The sequence below is a fragment of the Aptenodytes forsteri genome, unplaced genomic scaffold (genome assembly GCF_000699145.1).
Source record: "Aptenodytes forsteri isolate BGI_AS27 unplaced genomic scaffold, ASM69914v1 Scaffold36, whole genome shotgun sequence".
Taxonomy (NCBI): domain Eukaryota; kingdom Metazoa; phylum Chordata; class Aves; order Sphenisciformes; family Spheniscidae; genus Aptenodytes; species Aptenodytes forsteri.
This window is the reverse complement of record NW_008795477.1, coordinates 766846-782725: the sequence shown is the minus strand read 5'-3', so window position 1 is coordinate 782725 and position 15880 is coordinate 766846. Positions and strand designations below refer to the sequence as shown.

The following is a 15880-nucleotide window of genomic DNA, read 5'->3' as shown; positions in this document are numbered from 1 at the left end:
GTGGGCATGGTGGTGTTGGGTTGACGGTTGGACTCGATGATCTTAGAGGCCTTTTCCAACCTTAATGATTCTATGATCTTTTTTTTTTTTATCCCTTGCATAGCTGGGGATCAAAAAAAAGCCAAACAAAAAACACACACGTATCTGATCTATTTCAGATTGAAGACTATAATTTTAATCACTTGCTGTTTATAATGAATTTGTTCCCTCTACTATTCAGCTTGCTCTGTTTAGCTGCCTTCAAGTGTTTCGTAAAAGGTACATTTTTAAAGTCAAAGCAGTATGACCCTGGCTATTGAGGTGGGCTTCCAAAAATTTGATATATTTATGCTCCCTATTTTAAACTCTATTGATTGCCAAGGATTCAGGAGTTATGGTAATACACTCAAAGTATTTTTTTTTTTTTTAACTGTCAAAAGAAAATAGAATATATAAATAATTGAAATTTAACAGATTAGCATCTATTAAGTGTGCTCTACTCACAAATCACAGCTTATCATATTCTAATCAGTATACAATTAGAAACATCTTATTTCCACAGACGCTTTTCTACTCGCTTTTTTTAGCAAAAGAGTATGACAATATACTGCTTCAACTTACCAGGTGGATTTGTTGGAAATCTTTTAGCAGACTATTTAAGTTCAGAGCAGTTCTATGCAGATTAACATTCAAAATTTAAAATCTCCCCATTCTCCTGGTTTCTGGGGAGAACATATGGTTGTTTCACTTTGTTTGACAAAACCAGCTATCACTAGCTGTTCATACTAAGACAATTATCAATGAGTGCCACTTAATAATGTGGAGACCTTGCTCCATAAAGAGCTTAAATAGCATCACAGTGAATTTTTTTTTAGTTTTCCATCACTATTATTCACTTAAATGCCTTAAAAAGCAGCAAACATTTCAAGTACTTAATGAGACTAAAAATCCTGAGACCAGCTGACTTTCACATGTACTCACAGCCCAATGAATACCTCATCATCAGCCTGCTGAAGCCTGGCAACGGCATACCGCCGAACCGTTGGGTTGGTGAAGTGAGATGACAGAAGTTCTAGAGAGTCTTCCACATCCATGGGCTTCCACTTGCCCAGCAGCTCCAGTGCTTGCTTTGCCTCTTGTGGTAGGTCCCAGTTGACGCATTTTAAGAATTTTGTCAAGGCCTAAATAGAAAGAGATGGGACAATTCATCAGTGAAAAGCCAGGCTAAACAAATGATTTAGAATAGAATGTAGACTATTTCAGTTGGAAGGGACCTACAACGATCATCTAGTCCAACTGCCTGACCAATTCAGGGCTGACCAAAAGTTAAAGCATGTTGTTAAGGGCATTATCCAAATGCCTCTTAAACACTGGCAGCCTTGGGGCATCAACCCCCTCCTCTAGGAAGCCTGATCCAGTGTTTGACCACCCTCTCGGAAAAGAAACGCTTCCTAGTGTCCAGTCTAAACCTCCCCTGTTGCAGCTTTGAACCATTCCCACGCGTCCTATCACTGGATCCCAGGGAGAAGAGAGCAGCACCTCCCTCTCCACTTCCCCTGCTCAGGAAGCCGTGGAGAGCAATGAGGTCAACCCTCAGCCTTCTTTTCTCCAAACTAGACAAGCCCAAAGTCCTTAGCCCTTTCACCAGCTTTGTTGCCCTCCTCTGGATGCATTCAAGGACCTTCACATCCTTCTTAATTTGTGGGGCCCAGAACTGCACACAGTATTCAAGGTGAAGCCGCACCAACGCTGAACACAGTGAGACAATCACCTCTTTTGATCAGCTGGTTATACTGTGTTTGATGCACCCCAGAATGTGGTTTGCCCTCTTGGCTGCCAGTGCACACCGCTGACTCATACTGAGCCTGCTGTTGACCAGCACCCCCAGACCCCTTTCCGCAGGGCTGCTTTCCAGCCATTCCTCTCCCAGTTTATACTTGTGCCTGGCGTTACGCCATTCTAGGTGCAGAATCTGGCATTTGGACTTGTTAAATTTCATCCCATTAATCACTGCCCAATGCTCCAATCAATCTAGATCCCTCTGCAAGGCATCTTGTCTCTCAAGAGAGTCAAGAGCGCCTCCTAGTTTAGTATCATCAGCAAACTCAGCATTCAACTCCTGCATCCAGATCGTTGATAAATTTATTGAACAGAACTGGCCCTAGGATGGAACCCTGAGGAACACCGCTGGTGACCAGTCACCAGCCAGATGTAGCCCCATTCACTACAACCCTTTGAGCTCTGCCCTTCAGCCAGTTCTTCACACAGCACACCGTGAACCCACTCACCCCACAGTTGGGCAACTTGTCCAGAAGGATGCTGTGAAATTAACATTTCACATTAAGGTAGAACTAGATCCAGACTATATTTACATAAGCACAGACCTGAGGAACCTTACTGATGTAAGTGACAATACAATATTGGATTGTTTTAATACGTCCCAAAAAACTGCAGCTGGGTTATCTTCTAAGTCAAATGTCAATGGTTACTGCTCTACCACAATTACCACTACATAAAAAATGCCCACTGCTGGGGGATTATTTAGTTATTTAATTTACTTTGGGCTTTTGGTGTGCTGCTACTTATTCTGGTAATGCTAATCCTTGTCAAAAAGGGATGAAGAGTCTCTTCTTTAATAATCTTTCCTTGCTGAAGGCAAAATTGACAACACTGGTATTTTAAGCTGACGGTGAGTGTTTGTAGCTGACGGTGAGACTGCTGTAGTAATAGCCAGTTCATATGATTTAAGTGGGAAAATTAGTCACCAATTTTTAAATCAGTAACATTGTAGAAAAGGTTAAAATAATCTTGACTAGCTTCCAAGACACTGAAGCTCTATCTCTGCAAGGACAGAACATTGTAGAATGAGTGCCAGATGAAGCACCTCTTGCATCAATAAGTCCTCTCAAATCATTCAACTTACCTTCTCCTGATTAGTAAGGTAATATCTGAATTTCCAAACTAGATCCTGTTCCTCGTACGTTAGCTGCTTTGTCGGTGGATAACTCACTATGATCTATTAGATACATAGTCAGAAAGTGAGTTTAAAAACATAAACAGGAATAATCAACAAGTTAACAGACTACATTGTGACAAAGCACAACACTGAACACACAAAAATAGCTAGGAAAAAAAAAGCTTTTCAACAACACAAAGTTCTCATGGTATCATGGTGGTGCTCCTCAGTTATGCAGTTGACTGAAGTGGCAGTGTAGGCAAACATACACAGTTATTTTAAGCCTGCCATTAGCACCTATATACGTGCACAGTATGCATTCTTATCCCCCCAAAACCGTTTTACAAAAAAATGAGCAAGTACCTTCTGCTGCTGAGTTGGACTCATCTAACTAACCACTTGTAAGAAACACTGAACAACATTTCTTCATTAATTACTTTCTTTAAACTGAAATGAACTCTATTTCCTTAAACTGTCACCACATATTAATACCAAACTACCTAATAAAATTGAATTTAGCCATCATATGACTGACTTACATTAAGCTGATCTCGCGTAGCTGCATTAGGCTTCAGATCATGATCAGAAGGTCCACTTCTTAAACTTCGAGCAAGCTTGTGATGTTTGCTTTCTACTAAGTTCTCCTAAACACAGAGGGTAAGTCAGTATTTATAAATATTTAAACTCCAGAGAAAATTATTATTGACATGAAACCATCTAGCAAAGACTCACCAGTATCTTGAATAATGCATGACAATTAAAATCCACATCTAAAACTACAGCGTCTTCTGGATTTTTGTTATTGTTTTAGAAGAAACTCCTTCAATAATATGTGGAGGGTTGTTGGGGATTTTGAGGTTTTGGTTTGGTTTTTTTACTTCACGCAATTTACAAACCCTATCTTGCCTTTTGGTGAATTGCTGCAAAATGCAAGCGCTTCAGTCAACACATCTGTGATTTAGCACTCAAACGTGCTAGCCGCTTTTATAAACATTTTTAGGATGTTTGCAGCATAAAGCTTTGTATGCAAGAAAAACTTCTCAAAAAGTTTTCCCACTGTTAATACCATGTTAGCAACAGTAGGAGCCACAATAGGAGCCACAGTGTCAACGAGATTTCAGCAGCCAAGGCAGTTTTCAGCATTGTCAGACTTGCTCTTGCAGTGTTAGATTACACAGTGCTCAAACAGTGTTGCCAGTAGAAGCCCACTTACATTAAGGTTCCCAAAGCTGCCAATACCAGTCCCACTGAATTGGCATCCACAATAATGGAAATCTTTTCTAGAACTGTACTTAGGCACTGTCTATATGAAAGACAACATACAAGAGAGCGTAGGGAGAAAATATTTTAACAGACAAAGTGACCAAGAGTTACTGCACCTTCCGCTAAATTTCTGTTCTTCAGCTCCCTCTTACCTTACATTCCCACCCTCTGACCTCTTTTGCCAACAATCCCCCTTCTCTGCTTTCCTACACCTCAGAAGGAAGCATATTAGGTATGGAAAGGAGATGAACATAAGCATTAAATCAATTCTTGTATTTTAATCTAGCAGCAGCAGAAAAAAAAAATTACAAAGAGTCAAATCCACTGAATTTCTCAACTGGTCAAATACATCTTTTCACTGGACTTTTAAAATATCAAAGACAGCAATATAGGCAAGCTTTCATCTCCATTTATGAAAACGTCAACAAAAATACCGTAATACAGATTGCATTACATGGAGCATTGCTTACCATAGACATCTGGGGATCTGGAATCTTAACAATTTCAGAACTTGTTAAAATTGGAGATGACTCATCACCATCCTGAATGACAAAAAGTTAAAGGCATATTAAACATCTCAAGTTTTAGGAAAAAAACATGTCATGTTAATGTATTGTGAATTATACTACAGTGAAAGAATGATGCAACTGCACCTTGCTGACTTTGACAGTTAAAGGGGAAAACAGAAAATAAGGAATGGATTCTTTTTCTTGTTAGTTTTTGCCAGATGATAAACAAGGTGGCAAGACAGATGAAAGTTCATCTGAGGAGACGCAGCATGGCAACTCACTACCATGCTGGCACACAGGTGAGTGGAGAAATTTGCCATTATCATCACGTGTCCTCTGGAAGTACAAAGAGAAACCAAATCAGGGTCCATATTTCCACTGAAAACAAATAATTTCCTAGAAATAACAACCACGTTGCAGAAAATACCTCCTAATAGTACAACATACAGACTCTCTGAAACACAGATGAATTTAGGAAGATGTAAGTGTGCCTAGCTGTCACAGGTTCCACACAGAGCATGACATTCTCTTCTAGAAGTTCATGCTGTGCTGCTCTGGAGCACTATGACAGGAACCTGCTAGTTTTCCTTAGGGGAGTCTAACCTGCTGCTGCATAAATAAGGGAAAGGAGAAATTAAAAATTTTCTGCTTGAACCAGGCAGAAGGAAAAAAATACAAAACCTGCCACCACGTAACAGAAGCAGCAACTCTGTTTCCCTCTTCCAGTCACATCCAGCTGCTTAGTTTTGTTTTTTTTACCTTAGAAGTGTAACTAAGCATTAATTGACACGATCTACGGAAGAACATTTCATTTAAAAGACAGTATAAAACAGTAAAACAGAAAAAACAACAAGGCAACACCAGCATAATATGTGCTATGCTATAGTTATACTCAGTTCTCATTTATTTTGGAGTAAATTTCAGCTCAGAATAAAGTTTTTTTTGACATATCAACATTTCCCTCAATAATGTAAGTTTTGAGATAACTTGCTCGTGTTTGCTTCTGCCCCCAACCCTCTTTTTTTTTTCCTCGTGTTTTTCCAATCACATATGCCTCTTGGGATGGCTTCACTTTTATACTTTTCAGAGGTAACTTTCAAAGAAGTGAGGGCCTTGTATCAAGGGGAAGAACAAGTCACCAACAAGACACAGGAGTTAAAATTGCCATTAACGTTTCAGGAGAAACATTTTTTTCCAGCTGCATAAATTTTGTGTTGCTGACTACAGTAAAAGATCTCTTATTATTAAGCTGCACATTCAGGAAAACACTTCTTAGTGTCCTATGCCTTTCTGAAGTAACAATTTTACAGTCAAAATAATGACAGTAACTATACACACATCCTTCCTAGTTAAGGGAAATACACATACACTCTGGCTGTGGCTGATGATGATCCCAGAACACGAGCAGCATGGCTTTTCCCATTAGTCTTTAAAAAAAGTACCCACGCAAACAACTGAGGACAAAGAGTACATTTGCTTACAGTTTCTCTGTTTTAAAACCATACTGCCTACACGATGAACTTAGTTTTAACTTGATTGTATAGAATTAATATCATTTCCAAAGTATTTCTGTTCTAACACAATACTACTGCATCACTATAACAGTAGACTGAACTGAGTCTGAGCCACACTGACAGATCAGCACTCGCATTGTACTAAAACCTTTACCATCTCATCAGACAGAACTTTCAGATCATGTTATACTAGTTTTACAAAGTCAAGTTACATAAAAAGCAATGAAATTGTTTGGGGGGGGGGGGGGGGGGGGGGGAATTTTTTTGGGAATCCTTCTAAAAATAAATACATCTGATGACAAGAGATGACAGACCAACTTTTATCTACTAATTGGTTATCTTCCTAATCAAAACCATGACAAGGCTGCAATCTGACTTGACCTTTACAAAGCAAAGGATCACCAATGCCCCAGCGACAAACAAGTTTCCACTCCGTTTAGACCCTTCACATAAAAGCACTGTAGGAAAAGCTTGACACAGGAGTGGATTCACTAGCAACTAATAAATGTTCAAACTCCTACTGAAGCATTTATAACATCCATATCCCATGTGGATTCTCTAGGGATAAGCAGTAGTAACACCCATACTACTACATCTTTCACTGAAAACATTCAGATAAAATAGCTGTAAAAGGAAAGAGGCTGACAAAGCTTTTAGGCTGGTAGAAATGGAGCACCTACCCCACAATCAAAAGCCTACTGTTACCAACCCAGAACTTACTAGGATGAGAATGACAAAAGCACAATTGCCTAAAATTTGCTTACTTACAAAACTAAAATTAAAAATGCAAAGCCTTCCAGTGACTAATGTCAAAACATCTGTAACACCCTTTAAAACCAAGATTGGGAATATTTTCCAAAACTAGTGATAAAAGAATAATTTCTAAACTCATTGCTGACGTGTCTTTTTTTAACCTTTCAGAAGAAATAGTATAATGACTATTCTTTAAACTCCTCTTCTCAAATGCAGCTAGATTATGCTGAATAGCCAAGCTGAAAAGCTCTAGTTATTCAGCTCAAGCACTAGGAAAACTTTGTTCCCATTGCATTTTAAAACAAAGCCTTAAGCTTCAACCAAAACTTGCTATGAAATCAAGTTTTGCCAAAACATTCGTGGGACAAGTTACTGTGTCAGGAGTTAACATGTGCAGAACAAACTATTTTGTGAAATCCTCAAGAAGGCACAATGCCATTAGTTTGCCCGTGAAGGACATCAGTTGTTTAACTTTGCCTTCCAATTAGATTAACACGCGGCTCTAATTCTCTCTCGTATTTGGAGAGCATCACATGGATCACTGTGACCCTGACCATACAAACTTACTAAACCATACCAATGCCTGAGGGTCAACGCTAAATTAGCGTTCGACTTTGGTCAGGTGCATGCTTTTGAAGTGTCTCTCCTGATCATCCCCATGTAGCGAGCTTTGGTTCGTATCATAGAGGTTTTAGAAATACCTAATATCCTCCAACTGCCAACAGTCATTCTGCCCATGGGACTTGATTAAAGCTAGTCCCAAGTATAAGCACACAGTGCAGACACTGGTCCTTCAGCAACAACTTCACTCTGTAAATCTGCTCCTCTTGGCTGCATTACTTGCTAGCACAGCCAGAAACCGAGATGACCTGCTATATTTTGCCACTGGGAAACAAAAGCAACATAAATACTAAACAGCATTAACTTGCTTTAAACTACTACGTTACAGAACTTTAGAGGTATTTCACTACATTAAGGTCAGTGTGTGTGACTTCTATAAAAATATTAGAGCCCATTTAAGAAAGTTAACAAAATTTGCAGAATTTTCTGAACCAGCAAGGTTCTTCTGCACTTTCCTGAAAATCAGTTTCACAACATCAATAAATAAGGAGGTTCTATTTATCTTATTCTTTACTCAAAACATCATTTCAGATAATGCCAATGGGATCCAACTTCTCCCAAAGGAAAAGTAAATGGACACCCAATGCTGTAGACATTACTTATTCTTTCTTTCAAACCATGACAAAGGCTCTGATAATCAGACTACTTTTTTTTTTTAAATAAACTGGATGCAGCAGTGCAATGAACTTATTTATTCAAACAAAGGTTTCACTTGAAACCTGCAAAAACACACATTAATGATAAAAGTTGGTGTTATTTGCACTTGCAAAGTCACACTGAATTTTCGCCTAAACAGAGAATCAGAAGCAATGTTCTCATTACTAGCAGACTGCTATCCTTCATGTCTTGAATGCTGTATTAAAATTAAGTTAACAGAGAACATGGAAAGAGCCACTGCCACTTCACTTCATTGTAATTGAATGTTGAGTCAAAGAATCTCAAATTCTATCAGCCACTGTTTAACAGGCTAGTTCTTCGTAAACACTTGAAAACAAATTTATCAACAAAACTGTGACAAGTAATCTCCACTTCGACTATCGGTCACAGGCAGGTGACAACAGAACCTAGTTTCATTAGACTCAATATAGTGGATTGGTGATGCCGGATATGTATACTGTACACTGTAATTGGAAGCATGACAAAACTGAGAAGACAGGCGCTAATTCATGTACTGTTTCCTACCGCTGCCAGAAAAGGGTCAAGAACTTGTTGAAAAGCTACTTCATAACAACAAATCCCTCAAACTGCAGTTAGTTATAGCAGTTATAGTTAGTTATGTAATATGTACTATTACACATTCAATTACTTCATTTCCACAAGAGCAGCCAATTCACAGTTATTTTGTTCCATGCACTTTTAATATGCTTCAGAAACATCTCTTGAAAGAAAGATGCGTGCTTGAAGTCTGAATGTTCTTTCCTGCACTTTGCACACCTGTAAAACCATAATGATGACAAGAAGAGTTGTGTGTGTAAATCAGGAATAGTTCATCTATAACGGTAGGTTTCTGGAGGTGAGGGAGAAAAATCATTTTTAGGAATGTCACATTCAGCTATAAAAATAAAAGAGCCAAGAGGACACAAAGCCGCATGGTAGCCACGCTCATCAGTTTGCACGTGTGAAAAGTACAGCACGTTCTAATGTAAAAAAGCTAATGGTTAGTAAAATGTTTCAGTATTTTGATCGTATTCCATTATGCTCTCCAGAAAAATATTTCCTTGATTTCCACAGAAGTAAATAAAGTTATTTTGTTTCATGGAGGAATCCGACACATTGTAGGTTTCATTCCGATTTGTAACACAAAAGAGTTTTGTAATAGTAAGATCCTCTACGATAGCCGGTTCTAGGAGAAGTCTGTAGAAGCACTATGAAACAAGCTATTCTAAAGGCAAAAACATTTGGAAAAGTGGGGACAGCTCCCATTGTCAACTACAGTCCACCAAAAGAAATGCTAAAGAGCTGCTTGGACACTCAGGAAGGAAGCTAAGCAAGTTTTTAACCCAGACACCTGCCTAAGTCACAGATCTTCACCAAAATTTTATCTTTTTCAACTCTACAAGCTGTTTTTAAGAGATTTTAAGCAAGCCTTAAGTTCTTCTGTAATGGTTTACTGAGAGACACAGTGATAACTAAGCAACTAACACGTCACTACAATAAATGCTAGGGGGAAAAAAAAAAAAAACTAAAAACACCCAAACAAAAAAACCCAACCCTAAAAAAACCCCAACCACCACCAAAAAACCCCCCTGACTACATGCAACAACAAAAACAACAACAAAAACACAAACAAAAAAAAAACAACACACCACTCCCCCACCCCCAATTTTGTGGAATCCTGCTTTTTGCAATGTATTACTGTATTTTTCACTACCTTCTTCTAGTTAGTTAGATCAGAGTTCTGCTGCCCAAATCAACTGGTAATATTGTCACATACATAGAAATACTTGTAATCTATTTTCCATTGTATTAACATTTTCTGTACTGAATTAGTTTTTTTTTCAAATTCTCAGAATAGACGCTGCTTAAAGTTAATGCCTCTGTTCTCAATAGGACTCCAGTCTGTTTTTCTACCTTCTTTCTCTTTCATATAAAGCTGCATTATTCAGTAACTTTCTGAATTCTTATGAATCTAAACATGTTGAAAATTAAGAGGTAATAACTGACTTTTTTTTTTTAAGCCAGATGATAGATATACTGCTTTTTCTGTTTTAGTAGGTCTTTCTACAATGCTTTCCAAAGCCACACTGATGTCTGTTAAGCTCACTGTTAATCCTTTGTTCCATTAACTTTGAACTCATAAAAAACACTGAGGGCACTGCTTTGGAGATCTGTTTTGTAAACAGAAAGAAAAGATGCAAGACATTCCAATCCCGAAGTCTTTTACTTAATTGACTGCCAAAGCATTTTCAGCATGAAAGACTAAACTTCTGTATTTGTTCATTTTAGAGAAAATGTTCACCAGCAGAGCTCCTGTGCAAAGTTTTAATAACTTACCTTTTATAAAGTTACCAATCAATACAGGTACATTTCTTCCTCATGTAAGATATAATTTTACATACGGCTACTCTGAAAGTACTGCTGGATGACTGAAGGAACCATAAATCAAAAAGTTTTTAATCACACTTATTAAATTCTGTAATCTTGAACTGTATTACACGAATGATTGACTTCTGCAATCTTGTTGCATCTATACTATTTGATTTGTATGTACGTAAACAGTTGCCAGTGACAGCTGTCTGCCACTATCTTGCAGCAGAATATTTCACCTCAGCAGAAAAACCTATCCGTTTTAGGTGCGTATGTTGCTTTTTAAAGACAACCATAAAGCCTGCAAGGCACATACCTTTTCGTAGTAAACTATTCCATACTCTTTATCATCACACTTGACGCAACGGAATTCAATCATCAGGTACATAAAATTAGAACTTCGTTTTTCCCTCTGAGAAGAGAACCACCACAGATGCATATCATACATTAAAGCGCATCAATCTTCAGCATTCTCAGTACAGCAATTACCCTACTTCCTTTGTGCTGTAACTAATTAGATTATCAGTTGTTGTAGCAATTATTCAGTTAATCATTTCATAGCACTACTTGAGACCATATCACCTTCTTCCTGACATTCTTACTTCCTTACATTCCTACTTTATGATAAACATCCACATGTAACAGATAAAATAACATTGTTTTCATCAGTGGCTTGCAACTGTGGTCTTTAAAAAGGTGATAAAGAATAACCAGCTGACAGCTGGGATTTTTGTGGGGTTTTTTTTTGTTTTGTTTTTTTTAAATCTTTACACACAATCATGCGTGTCAGAGTCAAAAAACAGAAGACAGGGAAAAAAATAAAAATCACTGTTTCAGATGAAACCATGAAAGAGACAAATTAAACTTGGACTACAAGATTAGATTTGCAGCTCATTCACTTTCAGAGGAAGATATGCCCATGTATGCATTTTTTAAATGCTTTACCTAGAAAAAGTGCTTAGAATTTTAAAATCTATATGGGAAACAAGAAAGAAGTTATACATAACCACCACCGGGAATATATATTTAATAAAAAAATAAACATCCCCTTTAACAACAAGTAACTCAAGTTCGTTTCATGCATTAATAATGCATTGACTTTCCAGCATAGGCAAAATGGTTCTGCACTTAAGGCACAGCTCTAGGAATCAGGAATTTTAGTTTTCTGTATTTTTACAGAAAAGGAAGGGAAAAAAAAGGACATAGGCTGAGTTCTCAAAAAAAAAAAAAAAGATTAATAAATTTTTGTTTTTATAAACTCTTAAGTTCAAAAAGAATCTGATTCCCTGAGGTCTAATTATCAATAAGAAAACAGAAATCTCAGCACGCAAAGCAGAAAACAAAGGAGTTCTGTTGTGCAAGATGAGTATAATCAGTTAGCAGTTTTGGGGAGATTTTGCCCAATGAGGGTTAACACCTCATTCAGTGATTTAACTACCAGATTTTTTTTTTTTTTTAAATATTCATTCAAATCTTAGAAGTGTTTTTCCCCAGCAGCCAAAATCAACACCAGTAAAGCTGAACAGGTCTAAAACCAAGGTACAGCCTGTATGTCCAAAAAGCTTCCCATCACAATCTAAGTCCTAGAGTTAAATTAGTCATATCTAGCAGCATTTGTTCCAAGCTATTCCAAATTATTAATAAATTCTCTCTTCCATGATCAAGTTCACTTGAAGCTGACAACTGACAAGACAGCTGTCCATTCTCATTATTGCCAAAGTAAAATCACCTTTGGAAACTTAAAGAATTATTCTTCCTTTTATCATATACACTGGTGGTTGAAGAAAAATAGGATAAGTGCTTTGAGTTAGACTCCTAAGCAAGCAAACGTTCCATATTAGCAAGATCCCAAAAAACATTACAAATCTGATGTACGATGGCCTACCTCATTGATCATTTCTATTTCTCTAAAGGTCAGTCTGTCCAGCCAGTCCACTTTCACCATATGACCTTGCCGATGAGACTTAGTAAGCTGCATGAAAACACACAGTGATAATATTTAAATTGCTGGGAGCGAGAAAAGGAATATCAAAGTCAATTTTACAGACACACTAACATAAAATCAGGGGGGAAAAAAAAAATAAAGGAACTGGAAAAAATGCTTGTACAAAAAACAAAACCACATTCCAAGCACATTGTCATTGAATTTTTAACACATTAAAAACAGGAATCTATTTTTTAAGTAAATTCACATAACAAAAATACTTCTTTTTTTTTTTTGTTACTAAGTTTCATATAGTAAAACTTACCCAGTCAAACAAAAAGAAAATATTTCAAAAAATATCCAAACTGAATAATTCAGCCCTTATTAGCCTTACCAAAACAAGTTCTCAGATTCGGACTTACACATCACAAAATGTCAGCCAAAGACTTACTCACAGCAAGTCGCAGACAGCTTGTTCTCCCTTTCTTTTTAGTCATCTGAAAAGCAGTTCAGGTTTTACTCCTACATCTACATATTGCTGTAGTAATAGCAAGGAAGTTGAGTTGTTTAAAGGACTACCTTTAAACAGTAGAAGAGTGGAAGAGAAGATAAGTAAGATATGAGCCATACTACCTGTAGTTTCAGATGCACTGACACACAATAGTTCATGAAAAATTCAGCAGAAGACCACACAAATATGAACAAGAATCACCTTTTCGGCTACTGAGAAATCACAAGTGTTCCTCAAAAAATTAGTAATTCTTGCAGTATGCAAGAAGAGATGCAAAGGGACTAGAAGACATCAAGTTCTTTCATGTTTCAAAGAAATCAGTATCTGTCTAGAAAATGGCTAGTGAAGAGACCCTCAACATTATTCCTATTAAGGGAAGGGTTACAACTACTACTTCATTGCTTTGTTCTGTGGTCAACCAGCCCACCCATGAGCACTTAAATTTGAATAGGCCATACAATCACACCAACTGCCATTTCTTGTCCAGCTGACAGCTAGGGGACAGGCAATACACAAAGAATACTAGGATGGCATGTGACCGGAACATATTGTATGTAGGAGAACACAGGATACACAACAACAGCCTACTTCTCACATATAGAACTGGAGATGAGGCTACTACAAAAAAAACAGAGAAGACTTGCTATATGCTGGGAGTTGTCTAGGTTGCACAGTTTGTCAGATACCTGCACTAGACTTTCAGCAGCTCACCACTAAAGATACAAAAAAAAATTCACTGTGAAGAAAAAAAAAAAAGGTCAAGGGTTTGCACCAGTAGTACTGTTTCATTATTCTCGCTCAAATCCCCCGTAAACTGATGCCTTAGCAGTACATGCACAAGTATTACTGTACACCAAGGATGACCTGGGCTAAATATAAACCCTATCATGATGTACTCTGAAAAGAGCATCAACTTCATGTCCAGGTGCAGATCCTGACAGATCTGGAAAGTATATACGTGACAAACTCGCAAGAGGCCAAGCTTCAGAAATTATGCAGAATCAAATAGCTTTTTACATCTCCTAGAAACAATGCTGACACAGCAGGCAAATAATTGTCTAGTCTCCAAAACACAAAAACACCCCCCCCAGCCATTAAAACCATTAATAAAATGAAATTTCAGTGTTCTGCAGTCTCCCTGAAGGTGTTCTTGTATCAGTGGAACTGATCTGTCAAAGATCAGCCGGTAAGCATTTATCCTTGTCTTTTAACATCTTAATCAACTGCCCCTTCACATCCAACAACAACAGACCTTCTTGCTTCTTCACTTTCCACAAAGTGACTTCTTGCTGTTTAAGACAACTTCATTGGTTTATTTTTGGTTTTGTTGTTTTTTTTTCTCTTATGCACCTCCCCAGAGTTTAATTTGATGTTATGGTCTAACAACACTTTGGATACTGGTTCCTACCTCTAAGCAGGAAACAAAACTCCCAATTAATTTAGTTTTCTTGGAAATAGTTTATGTCAGAAAGAGTTGGAATACACTACAGTCCACACCATGGCCTCTGCGCCCTCTCAAGATCTGAATTAAATTTTAAGGCAGATTATTTTTGAAAGCAAGCATAACATACAGCTCTGAATGACAATACTTGCTCACTTCACAAATGTTATCTAATTCAGCTTTTCTGATTCTTGGTTCCTACTAAGTCTATTAGAGATGAAGTTTAAAATTTTCCACTGAATATTAATCCTCAACTACAGTTATTGGCTCTACCTAAGTAAAGGACTAATCAAAAGCAGTCAATTTTAAAAGCACCTAAAAAGCTATTCAGTTGGGAGGAAAATCCTGCCCCCCCCCTTTTTTTTTTTTAAACTTATTTCCAGATTTGCTAGGAACTGGCCATTTCAAGAAGCACTAAATAGTAAATTAGCCATGAGCATCTGATGCCCTTTGTTCTGAACTCGTTCCATGAAACACAAAAACATAATCCCGTAACGACTGTAAGATTGTTCACTTAAAGCAGCTGATTGACCTAACTTTTCTTTAAGCTCTAGAACACAGTATAGCTTGACAGAAGTAATAAGATTTTGATGCAAACTTTGGAAGACCGCTGCAACTTCTAATAATTAGTTAACTCCATTCAGTATATATTAGGGGCTTTTTTCCATTTGTTTTGTTTCCAGTAAACTCTGGGACAGCTAATCTTCAGATTAGCTTCAATAAACTTCAGAAACTTAACAGTACAAAAGGAAAGGGAAGGGGGGCCAAAGTATAATCCTTAATAACATTTCAGGATGCTGGATGTAACCAAAGCACAGAAACCCAGCCTTTGGGTTCTTACAACTTATCAGCAGGACTGTAAACAGAAGCACAATATAGTAATAATTTTTTGCCATCTTATGTTATATTCTGCAGCCAGTTCATCAAATCCTATCTCAGCAATATTACAAAGACAGAGCGTGCCAGGACTGTACTAAAAGGATAATACAAGCCTTGGCCTTTGCTTCATACGTGACTTTAATATATTCCAAAGGTAAAGAACCAGCAGCATGCAGACCAGTTATAACCCAAGATGCTGTTTCAGGCAGGCTGGACATCACCACTTAATGCATTCACAAATGTCCTACCTAGTTCACAGAAAAGGTCTTCTCGTTCTCAGCAGTGAAGAAATTCCTTACCCTTACATGTCCACCATTTTAGCCATTTCTAAATTACTATTATTTTTTTTTAATCTAACAAAAGTATTTTTTTCTTACTCAAGGTAGGGCTTTTATTTCCACTATCTTAAACCAATGCATCAAAATTTTCAGAACATCACATATTCACATCCAGCACTGACACGCAGATTTAGGATAGCACTTATCAAAGCCTTGGCAAAAAAA

At 37.5% G+C, this 15880-nt stretch overlaps 1 protein-coding gene across 1 annotated transcript in view; it reads right to left on the bottom strand.

Moving 5' to 3' along the window:
- Positions 1-15880, bottom strand: part of PIK3C3 (phosphatidylinositol 3-kinase catalytic subunit type 3) — an 86509-nt gene that overhangs the window by 63016 nt on the left and 7613 nt on the right. The window contains exons 4-9 of the mRNA XM_019472566.1: positions 12508-12594; positions 10939-11034; positions 4669-4740; positions 3475-3579; positions 2903-2995; positions 975-1160 (exon numbers count right to left, since the gene is read on the bottom strand). Of these exons, the coding sequence (XP_019328111.1) occupies positions 975-1160; positions 2903-2995; positions 3475-3579; positions 4669-4740; positions 10939-11034; positions 12508-12594 (639 nt within the window). The remainder of the gene's footprint in view (positions 1-974; positions 1161-2902; positions 2996-3474; positions 3580-4668; positions 4741-10938; positions 11035-12507; positions 12595-15880) is intronic.